This window comes from Oncorhynchus nerka, linkage group LG8 (assembly GCF_034236695.1).
Source record: "Oncorhynchus nerka isolate Pitt River linkage group LG8, Oner_Uvic_2.0, whole genome shotgun sequence".
NCBI classification, from domain to species: Eukaryota; Metazoa; Chordata; class Actinopteri; order Salmoniformes; family Salmonidae; genus Oncorhynchus; species Oncorhynchus nerka.
Window position 1 is genome coordinate 39,908,097 of NC_088403.1, and position 25,501 is coordinate 39,933,597.

The 25,501-nt window shown below is 43.7% G+C and overlaps 1 protein-coding gene across 1 annotated transcript in view; it reads right to left on the minus strand.

Moving 5' to 3' along the window:
- LOC115133302 (1-phosphatidylinositol 4,5-bisphosphate phosphodiesterase beta-3-like) overlaps window positions 1–25,501 on the minus strand; it is a 115,632-nt gene that overhangs the window by 18,204 nt on the left and 71,927 nt on the right. Inside the window, 28 exon segments of the mRNA XM_029666395.2 lie at window positions 4,179–4,268; window positions 5,652–5,728; window positions 5,887–6,046; window positions 6,291–6,400; window positions 6,600–6,709; window positions 6,830–6,865; window positions 7,609–7,674; window positions 7,677–7,743; window positions 8,324–8,418; window positions 8,818–8,922; window positions 9,026–9,125; window positions 9,926–10,087; window positions 10,189–10,343; window positions 10,516–10,725; window positions 10,983–11,079; window positions 11,188–11,261; window positions 11,403–11,504; window positions 16,383–16,539; window positions 17,194–17,278; window positions 17,420–17,502; window positions 18,908–19,065; window positions 19,512–19,658; window positions 19,805–19,971; window positions 20,111–20,211; window positions 22,263–22,335; window positions 22,831–22,884; window positions 22,987–23,066; window positions 24,027–24,176. Coding sequence (XP_029522255.2) covers window positions 4,179–4,268; window positions 5,652–5,728; window positions 5,887–6,046; window positions 6,291–6,400; window positions 6,600–6,709; window positions 6,830–6,865; window positions 7,609–7,674; window positions 7,677–7,743; window positions 8,324–8,418; window positions 8,818–8,922; window positions 9,026–9,125; window positions 9,926–10,087; window positions 10,189–10,343; window positions 10,516–10,725; window positions 10,983–11,079; window positions 11,188–11,261; window positions 11,403–11,504; window positions 16,383–16,539; window positions 17,194–17,278; window positions 17,420–17,502; window positions 18,908–19,065; window positions 19,512–19,658; window positions 19,805–19,971; window positions 20,111–20,211; window positions 22,263–22,335; window positions 22,831–22,884; window positions 22,987–23,066; window positions 24,027–24,176 — 3,071 coding nt within the window.

The window sequence follows — 25,501 nt, forward strand, 5'->3', positions numbered from 1 at the left end:
CGAAGGGCTATATAAATAAATTTGATTTGATCAACAAACTTCTTATAGCTTAGCATGCTGTCAGGATGTTATTCAGCGGCAGGGACTGGGAGACTAGTCAGGATCAAGGGAAAGATGAACGGAGCAGAGTACAGTGAGATCCTTAATAAAAACCTGCTCCAGAGCGCTCAGGACCTCAGACTGGGGCTAAAGATTCACCTTCCAACAGGACAATGACACTAAGCACACAGCCAAGACAATGCAGGAGTGGCTTCGGGAGAAGTCTCTCAATGTCCTTGAGTGACCCAGCCAGAGCCCGGACTTGAACCCGATTGAACATCTCTGGAGAGACCTGAAAATAGCTGTGCAGCGACGCTCCCCATCCAACCTGAGCTTGAGAGGATCAGCATAGAAGAATGGGAGAAAAAAAAACAAATACAGGTGTGCCAAGCTTGTAGTGTCATACCCAAGAAGACTCAAGGCTGTAAAGGGTCTGAATACTGTAAATGTGATATTTCTGGTTTTTATTTGTAATACATTTGCAAACATTTCTAAAAACTTGTTTTTGCTTTGTCATTATGGGGTATTGAGTGTAGATTGATGAGGGTGAAAAAACCCAATTTAATCCATTTTAGAATAAGGTTGTGACGTAACAAAATGAGGAAAGAGTCAAGGGGTCTGAATACTTTCCGAGTGCACTGTATATAGAAAAGTATGTGGACACCCCTTCAAATGAGTGATTCAGCTATTTTAGCCACACCCGTTATTGACAGGTGGGTAACAATCCGAGCACACAGCCATGCAATCTCCATAGACATAGAGGCTCAGCCACGAAGCTCACAGAACGGGACCACTGAGTGCTGAAGCACATAGCGCGTAAACATAATCTGTTCTCGGTTGTAACACTCACTACCAAGTTCCAATCAGCCTCTGGAAGCAACATCAGCACAATAACTGTTCATCGGGAGCTTCATGAAATGGGTTTCTATGGCCGAGCAGCCTCACACAAGCCTAAGATCACCATGCGTAATGCCAAGCGTCGGCAAGAGTGGTGTAAAGCTCGTCGCCATTGGACTCTGGAGCAGTGGAAACACATTCTCTGGATGAATCACGCTTCACCATCTGGCAGTCCGACGGACGATTCTGGGTTTGGCGAACGCCAGGACAAAGCTTCCTGCCCCAATGCATAATGCCAAATGTAAAGTTTGGTGAAGGATGAATAATGGTCTGGGGTTGTTTTTCATGGTTCGGGCTAGGCCCCTTCATTCCAGTGAAGGGAAATCTTAACGCTACGGCATACAACGGCATTTTAGACGATTCTGTGCTTCCAACTTTGTGGCAAAAATTTGGGTAAGGTCCTTACTAATACTCTTGTGGCTGAATGTAAGCAAGTCCCCGCAGCAATGTTCCAACATCTTGTGGAGAACCTTCCCAGTAGAGTGGAGGCCGTCATAGCAGCAAAGGGGGGACCAACTCCGTATTAATGCCCATGGTTTTGGAATGAGATGTTCAATGAGCAGGTGTCCACATACTTTTGGTCATGTAGTGTATTGTTTTTACATTGAACAATATGTTGATAACTGGTAAAATAACAAATATAATATATTTTATTCTATATTCAATTTCTTTCCAAAATATACCACCATATTAAATACCATGAGAATTTATTACATTTTCCTAATGAAAAACCATAGCTGAGATACATTTACAATTACATTACATTAACTGTTTTAAAATGTAATTTGATACATATTTGGGTTAATTTGCTCATCTATGGCCATAATATCAGGTCACATTACATTCATTAGACCTATGATTCATTATTCGTTGTACCTAAATAATTTTATATATTAAATCAATAGTTGAGTTCCAAACGACATAAAAAAAAACACTTTGAAGCTCATTTCTGAAGCTTCCATATTGCAATAGTCTACACACCATAGAAATCATTTCATTTCTGAAGTTTCTGTATTGCAATAGTCTACATAGCATACTACGATTCCCAGAGTGCATTGCAACTCCCAGGGTGGCTACTGCTAGCAAGCCCAGACAAACACGAAGTAACAGTCTAAATATATTGCTTTCATAGCTAAGTTATGAGTGCATTTCACATTACTTTTGGGTTGTAATCATATTATAATGCTCACATGAATGTCATGCTGAATATATGTTCATGTCATTGTCCCCCCCAAAAAAATCAAGTTAAGTTGCTAGCAGAATGTTACAATGCAAATATCATGTGTAAAATAGTTTTTTATGTTGTTTCAGAACTAAACCTGCCTTACACTGCACCGCTTTGTAACACCTTTTGCTTAGTTGTTTCGGAAGGATGGCCGTCATTAACTGCTCTGTAAGCAAAGTATTCCCATGATGTTTATGTTAGAAAAGCCATGTGTCTGCAATTTCTCTTTCCTTTCGCTTGCTTCTCAAAAGTGTCTTGCGCTGTCAGGTAACCTGGCCAGCTTACTACTTCCCCTTTGAGAAGATTCAGACAAATGATTCAAATCAAATTGTATTATAGTCACATGCTTCGAGGAAAAATAACATGGCTATATACATGGAGTACCAGTACCGAGTCGATGTGCAGGGGTAGCTATGTATATATAGGTAGGGATCAAGTGACTAAGCAACAGGATAGATAATAGAGAGTAGCAGCAGCGTATGTGGTGTCAGTATGTACGTGTGTGTGTGTGTGGCGTCAGTTTGCATGTGTGCGCATGTTATGTGTGTGGGGGGGCATATGTAGTGTGTGTATGTGGGTGTGTGTGTGTGTGTCCAGCGTATGTGTGATGTATGTGCGTATGTGTGAGTCCAACGTGTGTGCATAGACTCAGTGCAGGAAAGTTAGTGCAAAAAATGGTCAATGTAGATAGTCTGGGTATACATTAAATGAGCTATTTAGCAATTTTGTTTAGCAGTCTTATGGCTTGGGGATAGAAGCTGTTCAGGGTCCTGTTGGTTCCGCACTTGATTCACTGGTACCGCTTGCCATGCGGTAGTAGAGAGAACAGTCTATGGCTTGGGTGGCTGGAGTCTGACAATTTTTTGGCCCTTCTTCTGACACTGCCTTGTATAGAGGTCCTGGATGGCAGGGAGCTCGGCCCCAGTGATGTACCGGGCCATTCTCACCACCCTCTGCAGCGCCTTGTGGTCGGGTGCCTTGCAGCTGCCGTACCAAGCAGTGATGCAGCCAGTCAAGATGCTCTCAATGTTGCAGCTGTATAACTTTTTGAGGATCTGAGAGTCCCATGCCAAATCTTTTCAGACTAGTAAGGAGGAAGAGGTGCTGTCGTGCCCCCTTCGCAACTGTGCGGGTGTGTGTGGACCATGTTAAGTCCTTAGTGAGTGATGTGCTTACCGAGGAACTTGAAGCTCTCGACCCGCTCCACTACAGCCCCATCGATGTGGATGGCGTGCTCGCCCTTCCGTGTCCTGTAGTCCACAATCAGCTCTTGCTGACATTGAGGGAGAGATTGTTGTCCTGGCACCACACTGCGATGTCTCTGACCTCCTCCCTTTAGACTGCCTTATCATCGTCGTTGATCAGTCCTACCACCTTTGTGTCTTTAGCAGACTTGATGATGGTGTTTGAGTCCTGCGTGGCCATGCAGTCATGGGTGAACAGGGAGTACAGGAGTGGACTAAGCCCAGTGTTGATGGTCAGCGTGGCAGATGTGTTGTTGTCTACCCTCACCTCCTGGGGCCGGCCCATCAGGAAGTCCAGGATCCAGTTGCAGAGGGAGGTGTTCAGTACCAGGGTCCTGAGCCTGGTGATGAGCTTGGACGGGACTATGGTGTTGAACGCTGAGCTGTAATCAATGAACAGGATTCTTACATGTTCCTTTAGTCCAGTGTGGACTGCAATAGAGATTGCGTCATCTCTGGATCTGTGGGAGCAGAATGCGAATTGGAGTGGGGCCAGTGTTTCTGAGATGATGGTGTGGATGTGAGCCATGACCAGCCTTTCAAATAATTCATGGCTATAGATGTGAGTGCTAAGGGGTGACTAGACAGATTCAATCCTCTCAATCCGTATATGACGTGAGACACATTTGACAGAAGTACCAAAAGTAAAAAATTCTTCTACCGAGACATTTTTCATGTTCTAGTATCGAAAAAGTTCAGAAGTTTCGGTATAGCGTGCAACACTAACACGCACACACACGCACGCACACACACACACACACAGAGTGACATACGACTCAGCCTTGTCTCTGTCTCTGCTCTTGGCCTCGATAATGCTGTGCTGTCTCTTCCTGTCTAGAATCTTTTGAAGCTCCTTCTTCTCTCTGTAAACAATAACAAAAACAAATAAACAATAACTTGTAACTTAGCTTTCTGGTAATGGTGTTTTGATATGAATCCATCTGCATTCGGAGTAATACAGTTGCTATAATAGCTGATGCGTGGTGAGCGTTCTGGCACAAATGGTTGCAGTGCACCACCTAAGTGATGAGCTTCACGTTGGTGGTGGACAAAGTGAGTTCCCCTTAGTATTTACAGCGCTTTGAACATCTGGGAAAGCGCTATATGAATCCAATCAATTATTATTATAAATGATCATAAAACATGATCTTACCTCTTACCAGTGCTGGGATTAGTTACTTGAAAAAGTAATACATTGCATTTAAATCAATACAAAGAACAAAAGTAACGCGTTACTTTACAAAAGTACTTTGTGTGAAAAGGAATGACTTGTGTTACTAGTTATATTACTTTGACTTATTGTCATGAAAAAAAATCTCAAGCTGCGCGCTCTACTAAATATAGGCTACTTACTAACTCTGGTTTGGAGTTTCTCTGTTCATCAGTGGCGTTCTTCCCTGTGCTAGTCTACAAATACTTCACTATCATATGGGCTGCTTAATTAGCCACATATACTGCAAGCCAAACATCTGTACAGATCTTTTTGTTCAAAATCTTTCTCTCGAGCTGCAAGTTCTGGTTATAGACCGCACATACATGATGGACCCATAGAGATGTACGTATATAGGGCACACTTGCAGCTAGACAGGAAAGCCCTCTATGGGCTTTCATATCACAGAAGCGATCAATGTCAAAGATCAGAGTCCTCTACATCTCTATGGACAGCATCTTTAATGACATTTCTCCAAACAGACTTTCTCCGCTCGATCATGGAAACACGCACCCAGTAGAGATATGGTTCTGAAAGTAACTGTAAAAATATTACCCAATTTGAAAAAGTAACGTGTTACTTTAGTCCGCTACTCATAAAAGTAAGCTGATTACGTAACGTGTTACTTTTGTTACACTTTACCCCCAACACTGCCGCTCACATAAGAACTTAACTCTACTTATAAAGGTGTTTTTATATAAATCCATCTACACTGAACAAAAATATAAATGCAACAATTTCAAAGATTTTACTGAGTTCAGTTCATATAAGGAAATCAGTCAATTGAAATAAATTCATTAGGCCCTAAAGTATGGATTTCACGTGACTGGGAATGCAGATATGCATCTGTTGGTCACAGATAACCTAAAAAAAGGTAGGGGCATGGATCAGAAAACCGATCATTATCTGGTGTGACCACCATTTGCCTCATGCATTTGCCTCATGCATCACCTTCGCATAGTTTTGATCAGGCTGTTGATTGTGGCCTGTGGAATGTTGTAAAACTGTCGTTATAAAGCATGAAACAGTATCTTACCTCTCACAGATCTCCTTAAGTTTTTTGAGCTGAGCCGTCTGACATTCCTGGGATGTCTCCTTTATTTTCTGAAATGCCTGGAACACACAGCAGGAGGGGTGAGAATCTGTATGTGATTCGTATGTGTGTGCGTGTACTTCTCGTAGGTGTGTGTGTGCGTGTACCTCTCGTAGGTGTGTGTGTGCATGTGTGTGCGTGTGCACATGCGTATGTGCTTGGGTGCGTGCGTGCATACCTCTCGTAGGTGTGTGTGTTTCTTCTCTCTCTCCAGTGTGTGTTGTTGTTGCCGTAGTTTTAGGAGCTCTTGCATCTGCCACTCTCTCAGCTGCACCGTCTGTTTCTGTAACTCCATCTCCAATGCTGTCAACTGCCTCTGCACCGGCTCTGCTGGCTCACTGACACACACACATAAACAAACAAATATATATATTTTTTTACAAATATATTATTATATACATACAAACACATTAATACACACAAATATTCCCCAATGTGTCTCCCCCTTTCCCTTGTAAGGGGCAAGTGGTTGATTTGGAATCTCTTTCTCCTTTTCATCACCCCCTACCAACTCTTATGTAAAAAAAAAATGTAAAAACTCTTCATCACACCCCCCCATCCATCCCTCCCTCGCTCTCTTACTTTTTCTTCATGCTGCTTTTGAGATGTTTCTCCATCTGACTGCGTCGTCTCTGTGTGTCAGAGCGGAGCTGGTTACAGCGACTCCTCTGATCTTTACTCAAGGCCCACACCTTTTAATACACAACCGTGCACAGACACACACACATGTCAAAAAGAAAGTGTGCTGATGCAAACACAAACAGCAGTATTCGTAATGGATTTAAGCTGTCTATAAAAAATATCACTGTGGTTTATTGACAACATCTTTACAAGTTAGTATTTCAAATTTTGCAGAAAGACGGCCAAGCTGTGTGTGTGTGTCAGTCTAACCTTCTTGAGGTGTTTCTTGCGGAGCTCCTTGAGTTCTTTACATTGTTTCTTCAACAGCTTCAGATACGACTTCTGCTGTTTCAACTCTTCTGTAGACTGAGCCTGGAGATCTGAGAGAGCGAGAGAGAAAGGGAGAAATTATCTAACTGGTTTGGCCTCCCACCACATGAGGGTGATAATGAGTTCTGTGGTGTAATGTAATGTGGATGGGTGGATAGGAGATGACTTACTTGCCAGGACTGTAGCAATAAGATCCTCTTTCTGGCCTGACACATGGAGACAGGAACAGGACAGGACAGGTTGAAATGTAGATGTGATGTTTTCACTTCAGAACTCAGCAATGATACTCACATAATGGTTGTGCTCCAGGCTGACTACATTGCAGACATGCTGAGATCTGCATCTGCAATGTAGTCAGCCTGGAACGCGACCAATAGCTCTCCCAGGTTCTTGAATAGAGCATCTGGTTAAGGTTACACACGATAACTAACAACAAATACGTGCTCCCGAGTGGCGCAGCAGTCTAAGGCACTGCCTCTCAGTGCTAGAGGCGTCACTACAGAACCTGGTTCAATCTTGGGCTGTATGACAACCGGCCGTGATTGGGAGTCCCATAGGGCGGCCCAGTGTCGTTCGGGTTAGGGTTTGGCTGGGGTAGGCCGTAATTGTAAATTATAATTTATTCTTAACTGACTTGCCTAGTTAAAAAAATATATACAATACTAACAATACAACACTCACAATACTCACACACATCACCAATCCCCATAACTCCATAAGGCCTGATATATAATACAATACAAAACACACCAGAGGTGGCTGGTGGGTGGAGATATCGGAGGATGGGCTTAGTATAATGTCTGGAATGGAATAAATGGATCGGTGTCCTCCGCTTATGCAAGTCATGTGTTTGATACCTTTCCATCCTCCAATAGCTCCACTCACCAGCCTCCTCTATAATACACCAAACAATGATAGGTGTGTGTGTGTGTGTTACAGTGTGGTCTACCTGGTCCAGGTGAGCTGATGAGGTCGCTGATGTCATCAATGGGGGCGGGGACGGGGTGGAGGGGGAGGGGATCTTTCCCAGGGGGACGTCGCCCTTCCGATCCCTCTCTCCCTCCTTCGGCTGCTCCAATACACGCTACACACAGTGGAGAGAAGGTTGATGATTCTTAACTTGTAACTTGTGTAAATCTTTAATTCACAATTTTGACATCAGTCTTAAAGGCCTGCTACATTGGATGTGTAACTTTAGCAGATTGCGAGGCATCCCACTCATTTCAATGAACCCTGGGCGTAAGCAGCATGGCTCCGCAAGGAAATTAAACTTTGGTTCTATTTTCAAGAATTCGATGCAGATAAAACCCTATTGGTTTTCACCACGCCTCAGTATATCATGTGATGTGTTTGTGTGTGTGTGTGTATGTGTAGGTGGGTTCTTCTATCCTTGTGAGGATGTAAAATCCCCCAAAGTCCCTACAAGGATAGTAACACAAGGAAAATTGTCCCTCGTGGGAGGTTATTTTAAGGTAAGGGGTTAGGTTTAGGGTTAGGGTTACAATTAAGGTTAGGGTTAAAATTAGGGTAAGGGGTTGGTGGATAGATTTAGGAGTTAGGTTTAGGGTTATGGTAAGGTTTACGGTTAGGTCAAATCATTTTAGGTCACCATGAGGATAGAAGAACATAACATGCGTGTGTGTGTGAATATGTGGTCTCCTCACCTCGCCGTTGTCCTCCATCAGAGCAGCTAGCTGTCTCTCTCTCTGGTCCAAAAGACTCACATGTTTGATGGGGTTGGTCAAGGCCTCAGCATACTCTAACATAAACACACAACACAACACAAAAGTGAGCAATGTGCCTAGACCTAGTACACATACACACACTTAGTAATGTTTGTTGCTCTTGGAATTTAACTGCAGAAAATGCTGTCATCAAAGTAATTTTCTTAGTAGGCGACGTCAGAGTTCAGCATGTCTGTAAACTCAGGATAGACGGATGATACCCCAGTTTCTGACTTGTTATTACGACATGGAAGATAACGAAGTGGAAATGAACAGGTTTTCATGGTCGGAATTTCAGATAGTCCTAGAGGTTATGGGTAATATAGTCCTAAGGGGTCATGTGCAGTGTAGTCATCGGGGGTTATGGGTAATATAGTCCTAGGGGGTTAAGGGTAGTGTAGTCCTAGGAGGTTATGGATAGTGTAGTTTCTTACCCTGGTGTTCATTAGGAATGTAGTCTTGAGCCTCGGTGTAGACCAATAGAGAGGGAAGCAACAGAGGCTGGTTCATCTCATTCTTCAGACTGATGTAGTGGTAACCTACACACACACACAAGATGACAGCATTGAAAGAACAGACTGTACGATACAAGATCAAAAAGATCCGCACGCACGCAGCCAGGCAGACAAACACAGTACTGACCCGGTCGGATGGTTGACACAGGGCAGATCCGATGTCCGAGGAACTTCCCGTTCTCCTCAAACACAGCTATCCTCAGAGAGGCCAGAGTGGGCAGGACCACCTACACACAGAATGCTGTTACCTTGTGTATGTTTGCATCGTTATGTGTGTATATTGTTATACATTGAGTGTATGAAACATTAGGAACACCTTCCTAATATTGAGTTGCACCCCCTTTTGCCCTCAGAACAGCCTCAATTCGTCAGGGCATGGACTCTACAAGGTGTCGAAAGCATTCCACAGGGATGCTGGCCAATGTTGAATCCAATGCTTCCCACAGTTGTGTCAACTTAGCTGGATGTCCTTAGGGTGGTGGACCATTCTTGATACACACGGGAAACTTTTGAGCGTGAAAAACCCAGCGGCGTTGCAGTTCTTGACACACTCAAGCCGGTGTGCCTGGCACCTACTACCATACCACGTTCAAAGCAACTTAAACTTTTGTCTTACCCATTCACCCTCTGAATGGCACACATACCCAATCCATATCTCAATTTAAATCAAATGTTATTTTTCACATGCGCCAAAAACAGGTGTAGACTTTACCGTGAAATGCTTACTTACGAGCCCTTTCCCAACAATACTGTTCAAAAGTAAGAAAATGAACAAAAAGTTAAAAAGAAAATAGTATCACAATAAAATAACGAGGCCTATTAACAAGGAGTACTGGTACCGAGTCAGTGTGCTGGGGTATGAGGTAGTTGGAGTGACTGACTGAGGTAATATATACAGTACATGTAGGTTGGATACACCTGCTCAGTCTGTGTCATGGAATGAGCAGGTGTTCCTAATGTTTTGCACACTGTGTGAGTGTGTGTATCGATATGGTGTGTGTGTCTCTTCAGCCTGTAATAACGTTACCTTGTTGAAGACAAAAGTCTCATCGTCCCAGACTGGGTCCAGGCTGTTACCATTGGAAGTTCTGGTACGGTACTTCCTCTTTGTGTCAGCAGGAAGTCCAAATATGTCCACTTCCACGTACACACCCACTTTCTTATCGGTCAGGAACTGGCCCGAGATCACCTGGAGACGGAGGGATGGAGAGAAGGAGATAGTTACAGACATATACGTACATACACACACACACATAACCCCACCGCCCCAAGACACACATACCCACTTACCCTGATCTTGACGGTGTTGGCTACGATGCCGTCCACTATGTTTTCAGTGAAGGGGTCAAAGTGTTTGTCTGTCCTTCTCATGAATTCTGGTTTGAGCAGGTAACCACTGTGTCCATTATACTCAAACACACCCATGTTCAACTGCATGGGCAGGTCTGAGAGAGAGGGGGAGAGAGGGAGATTGTCAGTCATGGAAATAAGTGAAGCAGGGGGACAGAAGACATAACAGAGGGAAAGAGAGAGGGATGAGAGCGAGATGAGAAAAAAAGAAAGAAAGGTATGAGAAGATAAGAAGAGTTCAGGTATAAGGAAGAAAGATCGACATACCGAGTGTCTGGAAGTTTAGCGCCACCATCTGACAGCCTACGTTCCAGAAGAGTTGGGGCATGTAGTTTGAACTATCAACTCTCGTCCCTTTAGGATAGATACGACTCAGCTGCTTCTTATTGTACTCAACAAACTCGATGGGTGCACTCTTCAGTGTGTCCATACCCTTGGTCTCCACAAATGATGACATCTCAAAATACTTATTCCTCTCTGTGAGAGAGAGAGAATATATACAAATCAGTTCAAATCAATCAATATGTCAGTGTGTGTCTCTTGGCTAATAATGAACTATGAATTAGTAATTTAGCTAGCCTTATGCACTACATGAGAGGAGTGATTAGGCGTAATGACACCTATCCGCTCACTCACACATACACACGCACACCAATGATGCACATCATTGACACACACATACATACACACACACATACACACCTTGCTTGCTATCATCAGATGCACACACTCACTGTTTGCAACCTCAAAGCTCTTGAACTTGACAGGTTCTATGTAGTTGACAAGAGTAGACATCTCCTCTGTCGCATTTACCTCACTACTGGCAGTACCCTGAGACAGAGAGAGAATTGTTATGTGTTCATTTTATCACTGGGCTGACCCATATCGATAGAAGACTTCGGGGATCAATGAAGGTCAATCAATAAATAGAGGTTTCACCTCATCAGAGTTTGGTTTCTTCAGTTCAGCCACAGGTTCATCTTCATCCTCCTCATCACTCTCTCCCTCCCCTCCTAGAAAACATACACAAACAACTGTTACCAATATCCTCCATCTATCCAGCCACCCATTCATCACTCCATCCGTCCATCTCTCCCCTTCCTCTCTCTATCCCTCCCTCCACAGCATGTTCTTCATTCAAGATGTGAACTGACCAATTGACTTCCGAGGATCTCCGTCCTTGACCAGACTCTCTGCCAGCTTCTCTTCCCCATTGGACAGCAGCTGGCCCCCCTCGCTGTCACTGAATGGGAAGTCTATACACACACACACACACACACACACACACACACACACACACACACACACACACACTTTAGCAGACATTTAGTGCATTCATCTTAAGATAGCTATGTGGGACAACCACATATCACAGGCATAGAAAGTACATTTTTTCCTCAATAAAGTAGCTATCATTATAGTCTGAGCTAGAAAGGGGGGGGGGTCAAGTACAAGTGCGGTGAGGCGGATTATTTAAGATACTGTTTTCGGAAAAAGGACAGGGACTCTGTCCTAGCTTCAGGGGGAAGCTGGTTCCAGGACAGGGAAGAGCTTGGACTGGGCTGAGCGGGAGCGCTGCCCTCCCGTAGTGATGGGAGGACCAAGAGAACTGAGGTGGCAGAACGGACTGCTCGGGTTGGGGTGTAGGTTTTGAGTATAGCCTGAAGGTAGGGAGGGGCAGTTCCTCTTTCTGTTCCGTAGGTAAGCACCATTTGTAGATGTGAGTTTCGACTGGAAGCCAATGGAGTGTGCAGAGGAACGGGGAACTTGGGAAGGTTGAAAACCAGGCGGGGCTGCAGCGTTCTGAATAGGTTGCAGGGGTTTGATCACACAAGCGGGGTGTCCAGCCAACAGCGAGTAGCAGTACTCTAGATGGGAGAGGACAAGTGCCTGGATTAGGACCCGCACCGCTTCCTGTGTGAGGTAGAGTCGTACTTTACGGATGTTGTAGAGTATGAACCTGCAGGAGCAAGTCACTGCTTTGATGTTTACAGAGAATGACAGGGTGGTGTCCAGGGACACGCCGAGGTTCTTTGCACTCCAGGAGAGCGACACTGTGAAGTTGTAAACTGGCCATTCCTGGGAGAAAGAGCAACGCTTGTCGAGGTTGAGCTTGAGGTGGTGGGCCGACATCCAAGTTGAGATATCTGCCAGGCACGCAGAGATCCATGTCACCACCTGGGTGTCAGAAGCGGGGAAGGAGAAAATTAGTTGAGTGGCATCCGCATAGCAATGATAGGAGAGACCATGTGAAGATATGACGGAGCTGAGTGACTTGGTGTATAGAGAGAAGAGGAGAGGGCCTAGAACTAAGCCCTGGGGGACACCAGTAGTGAGAGTACGTGGTGCAGACACAGATCCTCTCCACGTCACCTGGTAGGAGCGGCCTGCCAGGTGGGATGCAATCCAAGAGTTTGCAGAGCCTGACACGAACAGCCCTAAGAGGATGGAGGAGAGGATCTGATGGTTCACGGTGTCGAAGGGAGCGGATAAATCTAGGAAGATAAGAACAGAGGAGAGAGAGTCAGCTTTGGCAGTGCGGAGAGCCTTCATGACACAGAGATGAGCAGCCTCTGGTTAGGGTCAAGAAGATCATTCTGAGAGAGATAACGAAAAAGTTAATCAGAGAAGGGATATAGGTCTATAGTTTTTGACGTCAGATGAGTGTCGGTTTCTTGAGGAGGGGAGCGACTCGGGCCATTTTGAAGTCAGACTCATCCCTGACCACTGAGTTGATGAAGGAGGTGAGGAATGGGAGAAGGTCTCCAGAGATGGTCTGGAGGAGGCAGGCAGGGATGGGGCCGAGCGGGCAGGTTGTCGGGCGGCCATACCTCACTAGTCACAGGATTTCATCTGGAGAGAGTGGGGAGAAAGAGGTCAAGGCACAGGGTAGTTCTGTATGAGTGACACTAGTGGACTCAATAGGCTGAGTGAATGAGTAGTGGATGTCTTCAACCTTTTTTTTCAGTGGTTGACAAAGTCGTCCGCAGGATTTTTTTGTCTAATTTTGTCTGTCAAAGTTGAAGTGTACCTATGATGAAAATTACAGGCCTCTCTCATCTTTTTAAGTGGGAGAACTTGCACAATTGGTGGCTGACTAAATACTTTTTTGCCCCACTGTAAGTATTTGATAGAAAAGCAGACCTTAATATTTGGTACAGAAACCTTTGTTTGCAATTACAGAGACCATACATTTCCTCTAGTTCTTGACCAGGTTTGCACACATTTCGGCCGACTCCTCCAAACAGACCTTTTCCAGATCTTTCAGGTTTCGGAGCTGCTGCTGGGCAAGACGGACTTTCACCTCCCTCCAATGATTTTCTATTGGGTTCAGGTCTGGAGACTGGCTAGGCCACTCCAGGACCTTGAGATGCTTTTTTAAATTTTATTTTTTACCTTTATTTATGTCAGTTAAGAAAAAATTCTTATTTTCAATGACGGCCTAGGAACAGTGGGTTAACTGCCTGTTCAGAGGCAGAACGACAGATTTGTACCTTGTCAGCTCGGGGATTTGAACTTGCAACCTTCCGGTTACTAGTCCAACGCTCTAACCACTATGCTTCTTACAGAGCCACTCCTTAGTTGCCCTGACTGTGTGTTTCGGGTCGTTGCCACAACCCATCTTCAATGCTCTTACTGAGGGAAGGATGGTGTTGGCCAAGATCTCGCGATACATGGCCCCATCCACCCTCCCCTCAATATGGTGCCGTCATCCTGTCCCCTTTGCAGAAAATAATCCCCAAAGAATGATGTTTCCACCTCCATGCTTCACAGTTGGGATGGTATTCTTGGGGTTGTACTCATCCTTCTTCTTCCCCCAAACACGGCGAGTGGAGTTTAGACCAAAAAGCTCTATTTTTGTCTCATCAGACCACATGACCTTCTCCCATTCCTCCTCTGGATCATCCAGATTGGCAAACTTCAGATGGGCCTGGACATGCGCTGGCTTGAGCAGGGGGACCTTGCGTGCGCTGCAGGATTATAATCCATGACGGCATAGTGTGTTACTAATGGTTTTCTTTGAGACTGTGGTCCCAGCTCTCTTCAGGTCATTGATCAGGTCCTGCCGTGTAGTTCTGGGCTGATCCCTCACCTTCCTCATGATCATTGATGCCCCACGAGGTGAGATCTTGCATGGATCCACAGACCGACGGTGATTGACCGCCATCTTGAACTTCTTCCATTTTCTAATAATTGCGCCAACAGTTGTTGCCTTCTCACCAAGCTGCTTGCCTATTGTCCTATAGCCCATCCCAGCCTTGTGCAGGTCTACAATTTTATCCCTGATGTCCTTACACAGCTCTCTGATCTTGGCCATTGTGGAGAGGTTGGAGTCTGTTTGATTGAGTGTGTGGACAGGTGTCTTTTATACAGGTAACGAGTTCAAACAGGTGCAGTTAATACAGGTAATGAGTGGAGAACAGGAGGGATTCTTAAAGAAAAACTAACAGGTCTGTGAGAGCCGGAATTCTTACTGGTTGGTAGGTGATCAAATACTTATGTCATGCAATAAAATGCAAATGAATTACTTAAAAATCATACAATGTGATTTTCTGGATTTTTGTTTTAGATTCTGTCTCTCACAGTTGAAGTGTACCTTCAAGTGAAGTGTTATTCCATAGTTTTGATGTCATCACTATTATTCTATTATACAATGTAGTGTGTGTGTGTGTGTGTGTGTTTGTGCTGTGTCGGTATGCATTTGTGTTATGTGTATGTGAATGTGTGTGGGTATTGTATGAGAAAAAACAACAACATTAATACCTTATTTATTCAGAGCCTTTGCTTTGAAACTCAAAATTGAGCTCACGTGCATTCTGTTTCCATTGATCATGCTTGACATGTTTCTACAACTTGATTGTAGTCCACCTGTGGTAAATTCAATTGATTGGACATGATTTGGAAAGGCACACACCTGTCTATATAAGGTTGACAGTGCATGTCAGAGCATAAACCAAGCCATGAGGCCAAAGGACATGTCTGTAAAGCTCATAGACTGGATTGTGTCGAGGCACAGATCTGGGGAAGGGTACCAAAACATTTCTGCAGTATTGAAGGTCCACAAGAACACAGTGGCCTCCATCATTCTTAAATGGCAGAAGTTTGGAACCACCAAGACTCGTCCTAGAGCTGGCCGCCTGGTCAAACTGAGCAATCGGGGGAGAAGGGCCTTGGTAAGGGAGGTGATCAAGATGGTCACTCTGACAGAGCTCCAGAGTTCCTCTGTGGAGATGGGAGAACCTTCCAGAAGGACAACCATCTCTGCAGCACACCAGAGTGGCCAGACGGAAGCCACTCCTCAGTAAAAGGCACATGACAGCCCGCTTGGAGTCTGCCAAAAGGCACCTAAAGACTCTCAGAACATGAGAAACAAGATTGAACTCTTTGGACTGATTGCCAAGCGTCACTTCTGGAGGAAACTTGGCACCATCCCTACGGGTAAGCATGATGGTGGCAGCATCATGCTGTGGGGATGTTTGTCAGTGGCAGGGACTGGGAGACTAGTCAGGATCAAGGGAAAGATGAACAGAGCAAAGTACAGAGAAATCCTCGATGAAAACCTGCTTCAGAGCGCTCAGGACCTCAGACTGGGGTGAAGTTTCCCCTTTCAACGGGACAACAACCCTAAGCACACAGCCAAGACAACGCAAGAGTGGCTTCTGGACAAGTCTCTGAATGTCCTTGAGTGGCCCAGCCAGAGTGACCCAGCCGGACTTGAACCCGGTCGAACATCTCTGGAGATACCTGATAATAGCTGTGCAGCGACGCTCCCCATCCAACCTGAAAGACCTTGAGTGGATCTGCAGAGAAAAATGTGAGAAACTCCCCAAATACAGGTGTGCCAAACGTGTAGCTTTTTACCACACCAAGTCAAGAAGACTTGAGGCTGTAATCGCTGTCGAACGTGCTTCAACAATGTAAAGGGTCTGAATACTTGTGTAAATGTGGTATTTCCATTATTATTTTTCTATACATTTGCAAATATGTCTAAAAACCTGTTTTTGCCTTGTCATTATGGGGTATTTTGTGTAGATTGATGAGAAAGAAAAATTATGTAATACATTTTAGAATAAGGCTGTAAAGTAACAAAATTTTGAAAAAGTCAAGGGGTCTGAATACTATATTGTATATACCGTTAACAGGTGAAGCCTGCTCCAGAGCGTCTATTTCTCCTGTCCTCCTCCTCATGTTGCCCCCGCTGGACGCTCTGTGGTGGTGCTTCTTCTTGTTCTTTATCAGAATCTTACCCAGCAGCTCCTGGGGCGAGGGTAAGGGCTGAACAGGGATCAGCTATAGGAATGGAGAGATAATATAATACATTAGTAAAAAAGTTTAACGGCTTATCTAGAACCAGCTCCTAAAGCAGGGATCATCAACTAGATTCAGCCGCGGGCCAATTTTATCTTGAGTGGCTGGTCGTGGGGCCCAGAACATAATTCCAAATAAAAAATGTTTTTCTTTTTTTCTTTTCTTAAGAATAATTCCAAATAATTATTTGACAGCAAATTACCCACAAAAATAATATATAATATTTGACAAAAAAGTTGAATAAACGTAGCAGTTCCATGAGTGCAGAGTGCTATTTTTTCTTTTTTTTTCTTTATTCTTTGAAGTATTCTGGGGTAAGGAATGTTTGTATTTTAAAACATTTTAAATTTCCAAGTACCTCAGTCGAGCACCTGATTCCCTTTTGTGTTTAAGCTGGGTTGAAGCGCATTTGGGTACACTTTTATTTACACCATAATGAATGTTGGTCATGTGCAGCAGGTGGCAGTCCTATCACCTCTGACCACAGAACATCTGCTGTCATTTTCTGTTTCATTCCACCCAGCAGGTGCTCTACCGCACAAGGTCTATGGTGTGTCCCGCCCTTAAGAATCACCCCAACCCTGACATCTAACCCCTAACCCTAAGCCTTGACCTCTAACCCTTAGCCAGGCCTACCGGGTATTTCTCTAGAGGGTCGATGAGGAGGGCGTCGCCAAAAATAGTCCTACAATATTCCGCCATCTTGGCCTGCTGCTTCGCCCTGAGAGAGGGATGGTACGGGGGAGACGAGAGAAAGAGAAAGAGAAAAAAATGAATGGAATAAGAGAGAGATACTTTTTAGATTTTTTGTTTTTCTTTCAATGAGCCATTCTCCTTATCACTACCCAGAATGATCACTCACGAGTCAACATGGTTTTCAAAGGAGAGGATTACGGGATAGGGAGAGGTCTTAAACGCACTTTCTGCTATTGCTTCAATCACCTCCTATAGGAGAGAGACAGAGAGAGTGTGAAAGAGAAAGGTCAAAAATAGAATTCCATTTCAGACACATCCAATAATATGTGTGGTTAAGAACCTTAAAGGGTATCTCCGTGGACATGGTGAAGCCTTGTGTGATGCATACTGAACAGAAATATAAAACACATTCAAAGATTTTACTGAATTACAGTTCATATAAGGAAACCAGTCAATTGAAATAAATTAAATTAGGCCCTAATCTATGGATTTCACATGACTGGGAACACAGTTATGCATCTGTTGGTCACAGATACCTTTAAAAAAAAAAAGGTAGGGGCGTGTGACCATTTGCTTCATGATGCGCTACACATTTCCTTCGCATAGAGTTGATCAGGCTGATGATTGTGGCCTGTGGAATGCTGTCCCACTCCTCTTCAATGGCTGTGTGAAGTTGCTGGATATGTAACCTTTATTTAACTAGGCAAGTCAGTTAAGAACAAATTCTTATTTACAATGACGGCCTACCCCGGCCAAACCCGGAGGGAACTGAAACACACTGTCGTACAGGTCGGTCCAGAGGATCCCAAACATGCTCAATAGGTGACATGTCTGTTGAGTTTCCAGGCCATGGAAGAACATTTTCAGCTTCCAGGACTTGTGTACAAATCCTTGCAACGTGGGGCCGTGCCATATCATCCTGAAACATGAGGTGATGGCGGCAGAAGATTGGGCCTCAGGATCTCGCCACGGTATCTCTGTGCATTAAAATATTAATTGATAAAATGCAATCGTGTATGTTGTCTGTAGCTTATGCCTGCCTATACCATAACCCCACCGCCATCATCTGGCACTCTGTTCGCAACATTGACATCAGCAAACCACTTGCCCACACAACACCATACACGTGGTCTGCAGTTGTGAGGCCGGTTGGACGTACTGCCAAATTCTCTGGAGGCAGCTTATGGTAGAGAAATTAACATCCAATTCTCTGGCAACAGCTCCGTTGGACATTCCTGCAGTCAGCATGTCAATTGCAAGATTCTTCAAAACTTGAGACATCTGTGGCATTGTGTTGTGTGACAAAAACTGCACATTTTAGAGTGGCCTTTTATTGTCCCCAGCAGAAGATGCATTTGTGTAATGATCATGCTGTTAAATCAGATTCTTGATATGCCACACCTGCCAGATTGGTGGATTATCTTGGCAAAGGAGAAATGCTCACTAAGAGGGATGTAAACAAATTTGTGCAACATTTGAGAGAAATAACCTTTTTTGTGCATATGGAAAATTTCAGGGATCTTTAATTTCAGCTTACGAAACACTTTACAAACACTTTACAGCTTATAAACGCACTTCACATGTTGCGTTTATATTTTTGTTCAGTGAAGAAGTAAACACACATACTGAACCCCCCCACCACACACACACACACCTTGAAGGGTATCTCAGTGGTCATGGTAAAGCCGTGCGTGATGTAAGGTTCTTCATCCTGGGGCCGTCCTTTCCAACAGTCCAGCTCTATACAGCGACAGCCGGTCAGCAACACCTGGCGATACATCTCCACCGATGACAGACCTGTCAACTGACCAACTGTGTGGTGGGAGGGAGGGGGGGTTGAGGTAAGAATGAGTGAGATGAGTGTGCGAGCAGCAAGTGTATCATTGTGTGTGTGTGTGTGTGTGGCATGTGTATCCATGTGCGGTGTGTATGCGTGTGTGGGTGGGTGAGAGGATACCTAGTCAGTTGCACAACTGAATGCGTTCAACTGAAATGTGTCTTCAACATTTAACCCCTCTGAATCAGGGGGCGGGGGGGCTATCTGTATCGATGTCCATGTCATTGGCGCCTGGGGAGCAGTTGTTCTTGTGGATTAACTGCCTTGCTCAAGGGCAGAACGGTTGATTTTTCCATCTTGCCGGCTCAGGGATTCAAACCAGCGACCTTTCAGTTACCGCTAGGCTACCTGTGTGTGTAGCTGTGAGGCTTGTCTGTGTGCATTTGTGTGTGTGTCCGGGTGTGTGTTTGTGTGTACCTACCTGTGAGGTATGTGTTGTGTGAAGAGTTGATAAAGTAGTGGGACAGGGGCTGGTTCATATCATCTATGATGTCTAGTCTCTCTGGTGGGACGATGGTATTCTCCTCTCCTCCAAGATATTTACTGAACCCCATCAGACTGATCTGGTCTGGAGAGAGGGAGAGAGAGAAAGGGAAGGAGAGAGTGAAAGTGGGAAGAGAAGTGAGTGATCAAAAATAAACGCATACAGGTCTCTGTGCAAACACATACACACACACAACAACCACAAACACAGTCTCTCTCTGCCCCCATTACCTCTCTCCAGCTGGCTAGCGTTGCTCTCGTATTTCTCCATCAGTTGTCTGATCTGCTCTCTCTTCAGAGGAGGATAGAGGACCTCGTTTAGACGAGAGTCTCTCTGACGACGGTTTATAAAGTCTGTCAGCTGATCCAATGAGAGGAACGGCTTTCCCCGAGAACCACTGGGTGGGGGGTTCGAGAGAAAATAGTGTTGAGATTTGAATCTGGCATCATAACATGTTATTTTTATGTATGTGTGCGCTTGTTTGTTTGTGTGTGTGTATGTGCGCATGTTCATGCATTCGTGTGTGAGTGACTCACAGCTCGACAAAGATGCGTTCTATCTCTGGTCGTAGACAGAGACTGTGTAGAAAGCTCTGGAACATTTCCCATGTAAAATCATCTGGCTTAATGCCCTCCACCTACAGAGGTTGCGAGGGATGAAGGGAGGTGGAGAGAGGGAGGCAGGGAGAAAGAGGCAGTTAACCCACTGTTCCTAGGCCATCATTGAAAATAAGAATTTGTTCTTAACTGACTTGCCTAGTTAAATAAAGGTTAAAAAAAAGTGTCAGTTGAAAGGCTTCTACACATCTATCAAACTAACAATTGATCTAGGAAGGGAAGCGCAACTAAGGTACACAATAGTACATTTTGGTAGATAGAAGGTGCTCTTTGGTAAAAGGGGTAAATTGGTCATCAAAAAGAAAGGAGCTAGGTTATCATAAAAATACAACTCCAAGCTAGAAGTATCAGAACACTTAGAAAGGTAGTTCTAATCTTAAAAATGACTGGGAGAAGTGTCAAGAATAAGAAATCAATATATTCCATAGTACACTAGAACACAGCAAAACATGAACAACAACAGTCTAAACATAGCTGAGGGCAATTGAGCAAAATGTCCACTAGATGACAGCAAATGGACCTATCACAACCCTACAGGAAGGGTGAGAAATCAATATCTTCATTTAAACCAGGGTATTTTGTGGCCTGTAGTTTGTAAATCCAAAAACTTTCCCTTTGGTTTAGCTGTTTAAGACGGTCCCCTTTTCTAATAGAGGCCGGAATATGATCAATACCCCTTGCTTGTAGGGAGGCAGGATTGCCATGGTTAGAACTACCTTTCTAAGTGTTCTGATACTTCTAGCTTGGAGTTGTATTTTTATGATAACCTAGCTACAGTATTTCACCTTTTAATGTGTATAGTATTGTTTACTAGGTGTGTCTAATCCATTTTGTCACAACTCCCTCTTCCAATTAGGGCTAATTGGAAAAGCTGTTCAAGAGAGGACATTGTATTATTTTTTCCGTACTCCCTGACGAAGGCCATGTAGCCGAAACGCTGCATTGCCTTCTATTGAACATGCCATACTAATAAAGGCATTTTTAATTAATTATGTGAAGAGTGCCTTGGTCCTCCTTTCTTTTTGATAACTATTGATCTGTTGGGTAGTTTTCCCCGCAACACCAACTGGTGGAACTATGAACCACTATGTCCAGCTACGGCTACACATCATCAAGATTCTCTCAACAACTGTCCGTAGATGGTTGGGTTGGCTTTAGTTTAATAGATGTGTAAACACCTTGAAAGTCAGTTTACCAGCCCTTCTGTTATTGAATCAGCAGGGGGCAGAATGGGACAATAATAACACACACAGGCCTGGTATGACCAACTACATACAACAGTTACCAGGGCAGCACAGTATGTTGCCAAGGTACTGTTGTGTGTGTGTGTGTGTGTGTGTGTGTGTGTGTGTGTGTGTGTGTGTGTGTGTGTGTGTGTGTGTGTATTCATAGGGAGAAATGGTCTTCGACTAAAGCCTCCCGCATGCAATTTTACACCCAACTACGATGTTTGGTGCAGTATTTATCAAGTGAAAAAATTTGCATGAAAACGAGTCATCTATCGTTGAATGACAACAAACACTTCATTGAAGAATCCCTACCAACCAATGACCGACGAAGGTGCAAAGACTTGAATTTGTGTGCACGAATAGCCGATAAAACCCTTGCCGAAAACCAAAACATCACAAAATGTTGTAATAATACAGTATATGCACAAACTGTTCTGAACTATTTCAGATGGGAAGCATGCGGACGCCTTAAGGGACACCACGAAATTACGGAGGAAATGGGTTTGAACTTTGACCTTTGAACCTGACTTTGCAATGCTTTCAGCAGTTCACATATGCTGATCAGCTCTAGGGGCAACTTCATCCTACACCGTATTTACTGATAGACAAAAAATTGAGGATTATGGATGAATTTGATAATTGATAACTGTGCCAGACAGGTTAGAGATGAGGTTATTGGTTATAGATCAAGGTATTGATTACCCTGATCAGACCACACTATTCCAACCACATGAATAAATGAAGGATTGTGGATCGATAATAATTTTACTGATAACTATGACAGAGAGGTGATTGATTACAGATTGATAGTTAATTAATTGATTGAGTGATTGATAGATTACCCTGTTGGTGACCAAACCACACTGCTCCAGCGCTGTCTCCACTCGCTTCTTATCAGAAAACATCTTAAGAATACTGAGCGAGAAAGAGGGAGGAAGGGAAAGAGGGAGAGGGGTAGGGAGGGAGAGAGGGAGACAGAGTGAGGCAGGGAGACAGAGGGAGGAAGACGAGGAGGGGAGGGGAGAGAGAGTGAGAGAATTGTTCAGCATTGCTGATTTGGCAACACAAAAAAAATTGTCACGCCAATAAAGCATTTAAATTGAATTGAAATGGATAGAGATGGAGAGCATGTGTTATTGTTAGAATCCATCTTACTAAATTGGATGTAATAATTAAGTTCACCTAAGCACTTAGCATTTAGTTTGGAAACAAAATGTTACATGGCTGGATTTCAGTTTCAATAAAATTAGTTGAGAGGGATAGCGAGTGAGAAGGAGAGAAAGAGAGAGAGTAGGTAGAGAACAACAGAGGGAGAAAGTGAAACTGAGAAAAGAGGTAGAAAGGAGAAGTGGAAAGTCATGTCTGAGAACTACGCCAGGAATGGCAAAAGTGTGTATGTGTGCGTCTCACTTCTTCACTGAAATCTTTCCATCCTGATTCACCTGCAACTTTAATTTGGTGTACCTGAGAGAGAGACAGAGAGAGAGAGACAGAGAGAGAGAGAGAGCATCAAAAAACATGCTATTTCAGTATGAGTTTGATGCACACCACACACACACAACTTACGCTTTGAGGAGGAAAGTGTTGCGAGATGCATTCTGAGACAGAATGTTTGTGGCCAGTTTAAACAGCTCCTCTGTCCACACCTGAACATACACACACACAGCGAACAATTATTATCAAGAATAGTGATAAACACACAAACACACACACGATCAGCACTTAAAATCATAACTGTAATATTACCCACAGTTACATAAACACAAACCACAGACTCAATATCACAAATAACACAATCAGTGCAGGGACTGAGAGACACAGGTCATGTCCCAAAATGGCACCCTATTCACTATATAGTGCACTGCTTTTGACTAAGGCCCATAAGGGCTCTGGTGAAAAGTAGTGCACTTTGTAGGGAATAGGGTGTCATTTGGGGGACACACAGAAGGGGATAACAGAGAGAGTGGAGGGGGAAGGAAGGAGGGAGGGAAGAGAGAGATGAATGCAAACATAAAAGAGAGAAAGGAGGAGGGAACAAACAACAGGAACAGGTGAGCAGCTCAGTGTTAGAGGTGGAGAGGAGAGAGAGTGAGAAACAGAAAAAAACATAAGCAGAGAGAAGAGAGTGATAAATGGAGATTATATATTTGTTTATTTACAAGTCAAGGAAGGAGGAAAGATGGAATGAAGAGACAAAGGTAACGATATAGAGAGGCAAGTGAGAGGGATTTGAGTGTTGAGTAGAGGTGTTTCCATTGTAAGTCAAGGAAGGAAGGGAAAGAGAGTGAAGGGGACAGAGGTAGCAATAGGTGAGAAGAGAGTGATAAAGGGGTGAGAAGAGGGATGGATGATAGGAGAGGATAAAATAAAGTGATAAAGGGGTAAGAGGAGAGGAGAGGAGGGAACAGAGTGAGAGGGATGAGACGAGAGGTCTTTCTATGGTAATACAAGGAAGGAGAGAAGAGAGAGGAAAGGGGCAGAGGGAACGAATAAGGAGTGATAGAGGGATGATAGGAGAGATAGAGGGATGAGAGAAGATAGTGATAGAGGGATGAGAGTAGTGATGGATAAGAGGGGAGGAGAGAGAAAGCTATTTCCATGGTAACCTTGGCAGTGTCTTCCTGCATGGCCTGGAAGTTGAGGAAGGATACGTTGACCAGGTCATTGCCGTGGACAACCGTTACCAGCTTCCCCTCCACGGCAACACCCCCCTCGCCTGGTTTTCCGAACCCCAAAACCTCTCTGACACGTGGGTCCTACCAGAGACAATACACAACACTATAACTACACGCTAAAAACATGTAACAACACATTATAAACATGTTAACCGCAGCACTTCTGTTACTGAACACAGTGCAACTCTTAACACCGGGTCCTATGGGAGAGAACGTACAACACGTTAGTAAAATACAATATGCTAATAATATGCAAAATACACGCTAAGAACATTACTAACTACATCATAACTACAATACACATTAGTAACGCATCACTAACACACGGTCCTTCAACATACAGTATATACAGAAACTAACAACATACCAACTACCATCGTCCTTCCCAGCTTTGGTCTTTTTTCTATACTTTACTGTTCATTCTCTATAAGAGGGATCATCAACTACACTGAACAAAAATGTGTTGGTCCCATGTTTAATGAGCTGAAATAAAATATCCCAGAAATGTTCCATATGCACAAAAAGCATATTTCTCTCAAATTGTGTTAACTTATGCTCTCTGCCGTTCGTCCAAGATGTATGCAGCATTGTGACGTATTTGTAGGCATATCATTGGAAGATTGGCCATAAGAGACTACATTTGCCAGGTGTCCGCCCGGTGTCCTGTGTCGAAATTATTGCTTAATCTCTAGGTCCATGTGCGTTCCATTTCTTCAGAAGAGAAAGTCACCTGCCACGAAGGATTTATCATCGATAGATATGTGAAAAACACCTTGAGGATTGATTCTAAACATCGTTTGCCATGTTTCTGTCGATATTATGGAGTTAATTTGGAAAAAAGTTTGCGTTTTAATGACTTAATATTTTTTTTCTTTTTTTTTTTTCTTACCCAAACGTGATGAAGAAAGCGATTTGTCAACACAAATAATATTTTTGTAAAAACTGAACATTTGCTATCTAACTGAGAGTCTCCTCATTGAAAACATCTGAAGTTCTTCAAAGTTCTTCAAAGGTAAATTATTTTATTTGAATGTTTTTCTGGTTTTTGTGAAAATGTTGCTTGCTGAATGTCAGGCATAATACTATGCTAGGCTATCAATAGTGTTACACAAATGCTTGTTTTGCAATGGTTGAGAAGCATATTTTTGAAAATCTGAGATGACAGTGTTGTTAACAAAAGGCTAAGCTTGAGAGCAAATAGATTTATTTCATTTCATTTGCGATTTTCATGAATAGTTAACGTTGCGTTATGCTAATGAGCTTGCGGATAGATTTACACAATCCTGGATACAGGTTTCTTTCGTAGCTAAACGTGACGCAGAAAACGGAGCGATTTGTCCTAAACAAATAATATTTTTGTAAAAACTGAACATTTGCGATCTAACTGAGAGTCTCCTCATTGAAAA